This window comes from Pediculus humanus, genomic scaffold (assembly GCF_000006295.1).
Source record: "Pediculus humanus corporis 1103172108247 genomic scaffold, whole genome shotgun sequence".
Classification (NCBI taxonomy): domain Eukaryota; kingdom Metazoa; phylum Arthropoda; class Insecta; order Psocodea; family Pediculidae; genus Pediculus; species Pediculus humanus.
In genome coordinates this window covers 98,520-110,676 of record NW_002987816.1, presented here as the reverse complement: position 1 = coordinate 110,676, position 12,157 = coordinate 98,520, and the positions used below count along the sequence as shown (strand labels likewise).

Sequence of the window (12,157 nt, the reverse complement as noted above, 5' to 3'; positions counted from 1 at the left end):
TTATGTATCAAAACTTGTTTTTTTTTTTGAAAAATCATATTGAAAATATTAAAAAAAAAGTGATGATGATGATGATTTGTGCATTTCATTTTATTAACGTCTCATCATTATTATTAAATATATAGAAAAAGTATGCCACACTTAACCATGTTGTAAAAAAAAAAAATTTTTTTAAGAAAAAAAAAAAATTAACACGATGCATTGTTTTGTTTATAATTTTACTCAGCAATTTTTTTAATTTTTATGACAAAAAACAGGCATCAACAAGAGGCACAAGAAGGTATTTAAAAAAAATGAAAACCTAAGTAAAATAACATAAGAAAAATTTTCAATGTTATTTTATATGATTTGAAATCGCCATAATTTATTTTTAAATTAACAATTAAATTTAAAATTCGACCTATCGATCTATCGTTCGATCCATCGAAACCTTCGATTACGTCAATTTGAAAAGAACCAAATTTTTTTCTTTTTTTATTTTCTAGTCTGGTTTAAATTAAATTTAAATCGTTTTGTTTTAAAAATGGTTTACACTTATTTGGTCGATACTACAACTTAACGCCTACGACTCCATTTTGTTTTAGTTAAAAATTTGTTTGTTGTTTGGAAACAACACCTTTATTACGACAAAAAAACAAACAAACACTCGTGCAAACAAATCTTTTTTTACAATAAAATCTTTAAAATTATACAAAACTATCGAATGAAATTCATAATCATTTAATTAATTAATTAATTAATTAATATAAATTTTATACCTTGTTTGTCTTTTCCAAAAAATTCTTATTACAAAGCCTAAAAACAATTTGGTATCATTTCTTTTTTTTTTTTGCACAAATCCGGTTGGAAAACAATTTCAAACAACTTACTTTTACTTTTTATTATAAATTATTAGATTTTTGTTAAATTAAATAAACGGATAACTTGCATAAAAAAAAAAAAAAAAAAAAAATCTTTCAACGATTTCACATAATCAATCGACCGCCATCTTTTTTTTTTTTTTTTTTTTTGGTACATTAAAAAAAAATATCTAAATGAAATTTATGGCAAAGAAAGTTTTTTATAAAAAAATCCTTTTACTTATTTCTCATCAAAGAATTATAATAAAAAACAATAATGAAACTATTTCTAACCGAAAGAAAAAACCAAAACAAATTAATTTTTTACATAAAATAATATATATGTATTATTATTATGACTACCACCACGAAACATAATTAACCTTAATTTTAACGAAAAGGAATTTTTTTTCCTACAACATCTGCAAATCGGAAAAAATAAATAATTTAAAAAGTCGTCAAATGTTTTAAATAAATAACGAAATCGAATAAAAAAAAAAAAAAAAAAAAAAGAAAAAAATGAGTCGATTCATGTTACAAATGTTTGAAAAGTTGTTATAATAAATTCAATAACCGTTACTTTTTGGTTAATTAAACGGTTAAGTTCAAGTGTTTCGAAACTTCTAGAAAAATCAATGTCAAATTTGTTTAGCGGCTCATTATGCAAACTCATTTCAATCGTTTTGTTGACAATATTTAATACAAACATTGAAATTATTTTTACTTTAAATAATTATAATACGTTTTTGAATTTAACGTTAAATTAGCAGACGACATTTCTTTTTTTTTTTTTTAAAACTCAACAATTATAATTATTTATCTGTAAGTTTGTCGATTCCCTTTCCTAAGCAAGCCATATTACATAAAAGTCAAATTAATCATATCAAATATTAAATATCAAAAGGTAATTTTGTTGTAAAATGCCATTATTATTTATAACCTTTAAAAAAATAAAAGTAATTAAGAGAAAAAATTTTCTTTTTTTAAATTTATCGAGTCAGTTTTTTTTGTTTTATGAACTTGACACTTGGTTGTAATGGCAGAAAATTAATTATGGTTTTATTCATCGATATCATTCTTCGAATCGATACATTTATAAATTAAGAGAAAATAATCGTTATTCGATCGACAGACATATTATCTTCAATTTTTCTAAACTTAATAAAATCTCATTTGTTAATAAAAAAAAAAAAAACTATTTGTAAAAATGGTATTAAATTATTTTAACTTATCCAAGAGATCATTGACGTGTACCATTGTCCATTTTCAAAATAACACTCTCCGTTTATATTAAAAACTACTTATACTTATAAATAAAAACAAATATATAAATAAACCGGCATGCTTACACTTGAAAATTTCCTTTAATTTCCTAATTATTGCCATTAAAAAGAAACGCACACATATTATTTTAAATAAAACTCATTTTAACGGAAAACACGTAACATCGAATACTACTCGGTATTAATAACAACCCACCATGAAATGTCGGCGGCGACACTAGAGACATCTATATAGTTCACGTTTTAGTGCAAGCATACCTGTTTTTTATTATAACATCACGTGGGTTGTTAGCGCAATCTACCGATAAAATTTAGTAAATAACTTGTCGCCATTTTTTTTTTTTTTTCAAAAGAAAAAAATCAACCGTCGTAAAAAATTTTAAAATTACCTGATCGATAAAAAAAATAAAAAGTAAAATTAAATTACAAAGTTAATAATGAGGTAAATCATGTTTTTATAACGTAATTTAAATTATTTATAAGTAAATAATAATTATATTCATTTCGATTATGATTTTGTTTCTTTCACGCAAAAGCTCGTTAAATCTCGTCACACATTTCAACAAAGATGGGTCTTAATAAAATAATCCGTTTCCACTCACTCACACTTGGTGAGGTCAACTTGTCATCAACTATTTACCATTTAATACTCTTAAAGGTATGTTAAAGCTTTAATATAACCAAAAGTATATATCCTTTTGTGTTTTCTTATTAAAAAAAAACTATTTCTTATACTCTCTCTCTCTCTCTCCTTCACACAATATGCATTCCTTCCTTCAACAGGTTTAATGTTAAATCAAACAGTTTAGTATTATTCACTTAAACAATGTTACTTTTAATCTTTGTAAAACATAAACCATTATAAGATTTAAACAAATTTGTCACCATCATTATCATCATCATCATCATCATCATCATCAACAACATCTACAACACCATCTTAAAGTTATCATAAAAAGTTGTTTTAATATTTTAAAAAAAATAATGAGGGCAATGTCATTATTAAATTTAAGGTTATCAAGGTATTTGCCATTTATCTTTATCATTCTACCAAAATATATATAAATATATAATTTTATAAGAATAAAAAATTCAAGCTTGATAACATTTAGTCCTTCAAATTTTGTTTTTATAATATATATATAAATACAATAACAATAATAAAAACTTTTTTGACATCTTATCTTTTGTTTTCTTAACTATTCCTTTAGAGAAATCATAAATTGTTAATTTTTTTATTTATATATTATATAAAATATTTTTTCAATGAAATTAAAACAATTAAATAATTATATGTTAATTAAAAAAAAAGTTTTCAATTAACACTCAATTAAAAGTGGGTGTTTTGTTTAAAAAATTATCAATAAAAAAACAAAAAAATCGAAGGACTTTTTTTTTTTTTAAATAATTATCAAAACTGATGAATGAGAAATTTTACTGTTAAAAAAAAATTAAAAAAACCACCGAGAATAAATTTTTTATTAATAATGACGACAAAGTTTTCTTCTGATAATATTAAATTGTCAATGAGTGAAGGTTGAAACATGATTAACATAAACTTTTTTTTTAAATAAACCCATAAACTTATATTTATCATCATCATCATCATTATTTTTTACTTTGCAGGTACCAAACTAACACAATCCATTGTCATATCAAAAAAGAAAAAGAATTTCATTGTCAATAAAAAAAAAAAAAAATTGTTTTGACGATAATCTGTGATAAGGTTCCCACGAGTACTACCAACGTAAAAAAATAAAAAGGAAAAACTTCCTTTTCAGTGATAAGAAGAAAAAAATGATTACGTGAGATAACATCTCTAATATCATCTTTCGTAGACAATAAACATCCGGGTGATGAAATAATAATAATAATAATAATAATAATACTTACGGCAAAGTTGAGTCGTTAAAAAATGGTCAATGTCTTCGGGAAAATATCACGTGATACAAGTTCATAAATGATGTTATGATTTGAATGTTGGCAAGAAGTAGTTGGTGGTACCCGTCGTCGGGAAGACCTTATGCCTTTACATCGTCCTCGTCGTCGTCGTCGTCGTCTTCGTCTTCTGCAAATATAATAATAATAATATCGTGATTAAAAATACATACGTAAAAATTTATTTATTTATTAATTTATGTATCTATGTACATTATTAATTAATAAGAAAAAATTACCTTAGGGAAGAGTGCGGCGAAGTGCGTGTTAAAAAAAAAAAAAAAAAAAAAGAATTATGATCGGAGAGAAATTGATTTTTTTTATCAGTAAGAATTATTTATTTATTAATTTATTAATTAATAATAATAATAATAATACGTGAATCGTTATGATATGTTATTATCATTATTTATCCCCTGATAACGTTATAAACAAAAAATTAATTTTTTTTTTTTTTTTTAGGTTGTTTTTTCTATTTGACATTTTCTTATAATTTTAATGAAAATTTCGAGTACGAAAGTTTTAGTGTAAGTTAGTATAAATAATTTATTATTATTATTATTATTACGTAATATTTTTTTTTTACCGCCATTTTTAAATTCGAATTTTATTTATTTATTTATTAATAGGTCGTTGGAGAATCGACATTTTTCACGTCGGAAATTTTAACGGAATTTTCAAAACTTTTGTCTATAGAAGAATCAAATTCGTTTTGTAATAATACAATCGATTTTACATTTTCCGATTCGGATTCGAAAAATTTATATTATCGGTAAGAATTTAATATTTAAATTTCCCCTTCTCCCCCTTCTCCCCACGCGTAACAATTTATTTAAAGTTAAACGCAAAAAGGAAAATTTTAAAAAAATAATAATAATAATCATACGTTAAAATATTAATAATGTCAGACATCTGCGTGTATCATAAGAAGAAGAAAAAAAAAAAAAAAAAAAAAAACCGGATCGCGCTCCCGGATGCTTTATAGGATGCGAACGATCTCCTTCTCTCTATCTCACTCTAACACATCATCGATCTCTCTCATTATTTTTTTTTTTTTTGCTTAACAGGGATAAAATTAACAAACGAAATAATCACAACGGTTAACGGTTGAATTATGGCAAACTTTTGACTCGAAGTCGTTTTCGCCATTTTTTTAAAGTGAAAACCTTGCGAGGTCGGATATTTAACACATCAAATTTAAATTATTTTATAGAGAGAGAGAGAGAGAGAGACGAGCCCCTCCTGAATGCTGGGGAGAGATAGTAGTATCCAGTCTGACGTAAAAAGAAGTATTTAATTAACATTTTACCAACGAACTCTTTGACCTTTTTCTTTTAATGTTTTGCGTAAAAGAGGAGAAAAAAAAAAAAAAAATGTAGTCCTGCTGGTTTTCTTAGAAATATAATAATAATAATAATAATAATAAAACAAACGATGAATTTTGTTTTCTATTTACTATTAATTTATTATTATTATTATTATTAATGGATACTTTTAATTCTGACGTAGTTGATTTTTAAAAAAAATAATTTTATGCCATGTTGACAATGACCATCATCGATGGCGAGTACACACACACACATGAGGTAATTTTTTTTTTTTTTTTTTTTTTTTGTCGTCTTTCAGGTGTCAAAATGGAAACAAGGAATTATATCAATGCATCGAAGGTTTCGAATTTGATAGCATCAGGTATAAATGCGTACCAAAAAATTCAATGACAACAAACGAAACGGCATTGAATGATTGTTATTATCAATCAGACGGTTTTAAACCTGATTATGCGACCAACTGCCAGGATTATTACAGGTATGGATTTATATATATATATAAATCAATACCGTTAACCGTTATTTAATAATTTTTTTTTCTCATGTGAATTAATATTATTATTATTCTCATAATTTTGTATGTGTGAGAGAGAGAGAGAGAAATTATTTATTTATTTAATGTAATTTATTATTAAAAATATTTTTTGTGTTGTTATGCCTTTGGCTAACGAAGACCTATCTATCTTTTTGGCCTTGCGTTTTGGATAAATGTATTTCCTACATGATAATCATGTTGGAAAATTTATTATTATTATTATTATTATTATTATTATTTTGTTACTCGTTTTGAAAGACGAATTTAAAAAAAAAAAAAAAAAAAAAACAGAGGGATGACAATTTTGATATTGATTTTCAGGTGCGAAAATGGTAAAAAAATTGAAAGTTTTTCATGTCCGCCAGACGAATCGTTTAGTTATCATTATCAAAGTTGTAGATTGAAAAAAGAAGTGACTTGTGCAAAATCAAATTGCCATCCGGATTATAATGATTTTTTTATTTTTCCTGGTTCGAAATGTCAGGCTTATTATTATTGTCAAAAAGGTCTTCGGTCAGATTTTCTTTGTCCGAGAGGTACAACTTTTGACCTTCAAAAAAAGGTATTGTTTGAAAGTTTAAATAAAAAAAAGAAAAAATTTTTTTTTAATGTGTTAATTATATGAGATGTATTACATTTTACAGACATGCGTCGAAGATGGAATATGTTACGAACCTGTATGTACGGGTAGAATCGATGGTACCTATGCTGACACGACACACGATTGCGTGAGATCATTTACGTGTAAAGGAGGAATACTCGAAAAAGTAAATAGTTGTCCACCCGGTGAAAAATACAACGGACGTTTATGCGTACCATCGCAATTGCAAAAATGCGAAAAACCACAAAAAACGGCTGCCGCATTTTTTTTCCGTTCGAAAGACGAATGTAAATCCCTAGAGGATGGAAGTCACGTGGTTAAAAATACAAATTGTAAAAATGTAAGAATATGTCTGAGAGGGAAAACCACCGCGGCTTTCGAATGTCCGACAAATGAAAGATTCAACGGTCATCGATGTCTTCCAAAAGAACTCGTACCCTGCGACGATATATGTTCAAATAAAATGAATGGAATATATCCAGACGAATACATTGATTGTCAAGGTTATTATTTTTGCTTGGATGGAAAAGTAATAGAAAGAGAACAATGTTTTCCAGGTACGGGTTTCAACGGTTTCGCATGCGTACCAAAACATTTGGTGTCATGTTCGAAAAAGAGTTTTTCAACGGGGAAATGCATGGGACTCAGAGACGGTTTTCATCCGGACTATTCGAACAATTGTAAAAATTATTTCTACTGTCACAATCACGATATGGTCATTATAGATAACTGTCCGGAGGGTAGTACTTACGATGGAAAACGTTGCGTGGAAAATAGTGAGATTTTATGCGAGGGACCGAAGGAAATGAAAGAATGTGATAATTTACCACCCGGTTTATATCAAAATAAAACTTCCGGTTGCACGAATTATTTTTATTGCAACAGTGGATTTGGTACGAAACTTTCTTGCGAAGAAGGACGAATTTTTAACGGTTATAAGTGCGTGAATATGGACGAATATACATGTTCGAGCCCGGATGTTTGCGATGATGAACCTGACGGTTACAAACAAGATAAAAACACGGCATGTCGATCGTATTATTTTTGTTCCAACGGTAACAAGATCACGTACGTGTGTCCCGATGGATTCATATTCAACGGTAACTACTGCGTGTCTCAGGATACCTACGAGTGTCCATTTTCTCCATCAAAGGATTGCGTCGGAAAAGCAGACGGTTATCATCCGGATAGATTATCAAATTGTAAAAAATATCACTACTGTTTGAAAGGTGAAAAACTCAACACTCTCACTTGCGGTGGTAAGAAAATATTCAACGGACGTGGATGCGTTCTGGAAGAAAATCCAGAATCCGTTTGTTACGATTTATTCATAAATCCCTGCTCTCGTAAAGAAGATGGAGTTTATTCCGATTATAAATCCGATTGTAGAAAATATTACACGTGTAAAAATGAAATTATGACGAATGAAAATTGGTGTCCTGAAAATTACGGTTTTAACGGTAACACTTGTTTAAAAAATTTCAATTGTAAATCGACCGTTAAATACGATACGAGTTGCGATGGAAAACCCATAGGATTTTACCAAGATTTATCAAACGATTGCAAAACTTATTATTTTTGTTTTTGGAACGCTAAAATCATCGGTGTTTGTCCCAAAGGTACGATATTTAACGGACATATTTGCATCGATTCGAATTATTATAAATGTCCGAGCGGTGAAACCTGATGTACTGAACATACAACAACTTGATATATTTAATAAATGGCGTGAAATTCATTCGACTAACTAAAAAATGACCGTTTTAGTAAAAGAAATGCGTCGAATGAGGAATTTATCCAGTAATTAGCCTGATTAATTTATTTTAAATGAATTTTAAAAAAAACTAATTACAAAACATGCTGCGTCGCTAATAAAACAAAATTACAAACAAACAAATACTTATTCGTACAATTGTCCGTGCAAATTGTGTTTCAAATTAAAAAATTATTATTTGTGTACAAATTATTATAAAATTTTTTTTTTGAAAATATACCACGTGCTCAAAATTATTATTATTATTATTATTATTATTATTTATTTTTAAATTATATATATATATATTTTTATTTGTTTAAAAATTGTTACGAGTTTTCTTCTTCTTATTCATATGAAAATAATTTTTTTTAATAAATAAATTTAATAAAAATTTTAATTAATAATAGAATTAAATTGAAAATTAATTCGTTACCGAAAATAATAATAATAATAATAATAAAAGTAATCACGTGGTATTTAAATAATTAAAAAAAAAATAAAAATACTGTAGTAGGTTTTGTTTTATGTAAAAGCTAATACCAAAGGACGACATTTTGTTTTTTTTTCTCTCTCTCTCTCTCTCGTTGTTAAATAAAATTATTATTATTATTATAAATTTGTATTTTTTAATATAGAAAAAAAAAAAAAAAAGCAAATGTAAATTATAATTATATATAAAATATATAACAATAAAAACTTATTCTAATATTTTTCTTTTTTTTCACTCCTATTATTTAATAATAATAATAATAATATAAATAAAAAATTAAAATTTTAAAGCAACAGTTAAAATTTTTAAAAAAAAAAAATAACCTCAGTACTTAAGAATTCCTATATAAATATATAACATTTTATATTATTTATAATTATATATATATATATATATATAAAACATATTATATAATTTAGGCCCTGTTTTTACGGAATGATAATTATTATTATTATATAATTGGGCAATCTATTTTTATTATTATTATTATAAATATCTCGTGCTTTTATCGTAAATTTAAATATTATATATATATATATATATATATATATATATATATATTAAAAAAAAAAAGAAAAAAAAAGATAAAATTAGTACAAAATATAATATTATATATATATACATATAATAAAATTATTATAAATATCAGAGGTTATATTATTAATTACATTTTTTTCTGAAAATATTTAATTCATTGCAAAATTTATTTAAAAAATATTTATCATTGTGTGTGTGTGTGTGTGTAAGAAGAAGATTTTAAATTATATATATTAAAAAAAAAAATTAAAATTAATAATGAAATGTGCATGTTATTATTATTGAAAGCTGCTTTTTGACATGTGAAAAAAAAATTAAAAAAATAAATCATAAAAAAAAAGGACTAGAATAAATTTTTTTTTAAACAAAGAATTAATATTGTCAGAAAGTTTTCGAGTTATTTTATTAATGGGGAAAAATTTACGGTGTCACGCTCGATATATCCCATATTTTGATTAATCTATCCTGTCCGACCGTCAGCAAACGATTTCTACTCTCATCCAAATCCATATAAACGATTGAATGTTTAGCATCGCTGAATTTTGCCAAAGAAGTTAAACTGAAAAAAAAAATAATTTTTTTTTCAGTTTCCTTATATTATATTTCATCTATTTTTCAAAATAAACACATAATTACTATTGTTTAATTTTTGTTGAATAGAAAAATATAAAAAAAAAAAAAGAATTGTTGAATTAGAATAAAACAAAAGGTTAATTTATAACTCACTCCATGTCTCGTAATATCAAATTGCAAGGCTCGCAAACTCTCACATCGAATTCGAAACCCATAATTGGAATTTTTGATCTTCCAGTACTACATTTTGCACATACAGCTTGACCACAATACCTACAATGATGTTGCCTCATACCCATTTGACGTTGATCCATCATTGCACGTACATTCCAAAAAAATGGCCTATTGCACTTTTGACAAGTATCAGATTCTTTCCAATCAGGTATCTAACAAAAAAAATCAATTATTTTTTTTGACAACCGAATATTTATAATAAACAAATTAAATATATTTTTTTATTTAAAAAAAAAAAAAAAATTACCTCTTTTCTCTGTTTGTTCATATCCCAAGCTACAATTACAGAATCTTCTCCTCCTGAGAACAACATTTTTTTTTCAGATGAATATTTTAAAGCGGTTACTTTATTTCTATAAAAAAAATATATTTTTTTAAAATTTGTCGATTTATAAAAATAAATCAAATTAAAAATAAAAAATAATAAAATTACTGATGTCCCTGAAGTTCATATGCTGTTCCTTTTTGTCCTCCGATATCCCAAACGACTATACTATGATCAAAACTTCCGGAGAAAAGGAGTTGCTGTTCGGAATTCCATTCCAAAGTTCTAATGCTTCCGCTGTGCCTTTTTAATGTAGTGATCATTTGACAGCCTTTTACATCTAATTTTAACATAATTATATTACCTGAATAATCTCCAATGAAAGCATGCTTCGTTTGAGGAACAAATCTGTAGTGATTATTTAGGAAGAAAGCATAAACAAAGTAATGTTGAAAAATTTTTAAATTAATTAATCTTTTAAAAAATAAAACCTAAAAAAATGTAAGAAAAAGAATGAATTTAATGTTAATCTTAATAAAAGTTAATAAATTTAAACGAGAAAAGGATACTGCAAAGCTGTAAACCAGGCATCTCCTTGATGTCCTCCTAGTCTTTGAGCATTCTGAGTACAGTAAAAATTAAAAAATTTATCATGCCCAACACACAAAAGCCATTTATTTTGTAAACAAAAATAAATTGCAGACACTTGATTTTGATGATTCGAATAATTTTTAGCAAATATTAATTGATTATAGTCATCTGCTAATATATACTCCTAAAAAGTAAATACGACAATTATTTACAAAGATAATATTTTTTTTTTTTTTTTGATAGCTAGAATTTTAAAAGGTGAAAAAAAAAAACATGCATAATTTATTTATGCACTTTATTATTAGAACATGTATGAAATCAAATTAAAAAAGTGTTATTAATTAAACAAATATTTAAAAAAAAAAAAAAAATTTTTACTTACCGATATTGTTCCATTTTCTAATCCTATAAACAATTGTTTTGATTGTGAATTATATGCTAAAGATGTGGCACCGACAGGCATATAATGACATATACTTGGCCAATATTGACCGGAATCTCTTTTTAGCCATACTCTTACCGTCCTGAAAATAAATTAAATTTTACAGTTAAATTTAATAAAAAAAAAAAAAAAAAATACATACATTTAAACTTTAAATTATTAAGAATTTAACGCGAATAAAAACTAGCTAAAAAAAAAAAAAGATTTTTAAAATCTTTAATTTTAAGAACGAATGAATTTTTTATTAAATTTTAATTATGACTAATGATTAAGTTTTTAAAAAATTTAAACACCAAGCAACCTGTTTGGTTTAATAACAAAATTTTGAAGGGCAATTATTATTTGTTTACCTGTCATCACTCACGCTTATGACTCCATCTTCTCCAGGTATTATAATTGCGGCATTTACATCATCACTGCAACCTTCTAATTTCGAAATCAAAACAGGTTTTTTAGCTGATTTGAATTTTTCTTGAGAACCTGCAGCAGGTTTTATTTCAGCAGCCATTTTATGTTGTTCTTAAGTATTGTACTGTACTTCATAGAGAAAACTGTCGACTTTTGACAGTGAATCCTAAAAAAAGATTAGGTTGGCAAGACTGATTACTGTTAACGACAACTGTATTTGAAAGTTAACGAAATTGTTTTCATTCGATTCGAGGTAAATAATACAATAGAAATTAATTGAGTAAATATTATTATTGTTATTATCAAAAAATATCTTATATAAATGTTACATGAAAAC

General features: G+C 25.5%; 2 protein-coding genes across 2 annotated transcripts; one reads left to right on the top strand and one right to left on the bottom strand.

Annotated features, from left to right (window-relative positions):
- Window positions 1–5,641: 5,641 nt before the first annotated feature.
- Window positions 5,642–8,211, top strand: Phum_PHUM462750 (chitin binding peritrophin-A, putative; the record flags this gene model as incomplete). The annotated part of the gene is made up of 4 exons (XM_002430050.1): window positions 5,642–5,646; window positions 5,687–5,866; window positions 6,245–6,485; window positions 6,568–8,211. The coding sequence occupies 4 exons, from the start codon at window positions 5,642–5,644 to the stop codon at window positions 8,209–8,211; spliced, it is 2,070 nt and encodes a 689-aa protein (XP_002430095.1).
- A 1,516-nt stretch (window positions 8,212–9,727) lies between these two features.
- Phum_PHUM462740 (WD repeat and FYVE domain-containing protein, putative) lies at window positions 9,728–11,920 on the bottom strand (the record flags this gene model as incomplete). The annotated part of the gene is made up of 7 exons (XM_002430049.1): window positions 9,728–9,866; window positions 10,034–10,266; window positions 10,362–10,467; window positions 10,548–10,787; window positions 10,949–11,154; window positions 11,353–11,494; window positions 11,763–11,920. 7 exons carry the CDS (start codon window positions 11,918–11,920, stop codon window positions 9,728–9,730), a joined length of 1,224 nt encoding a protein of 407 aa, XP_002430094.1.
- Window positions 11,921–12,157: the final 237 nt, after the last annotated feature.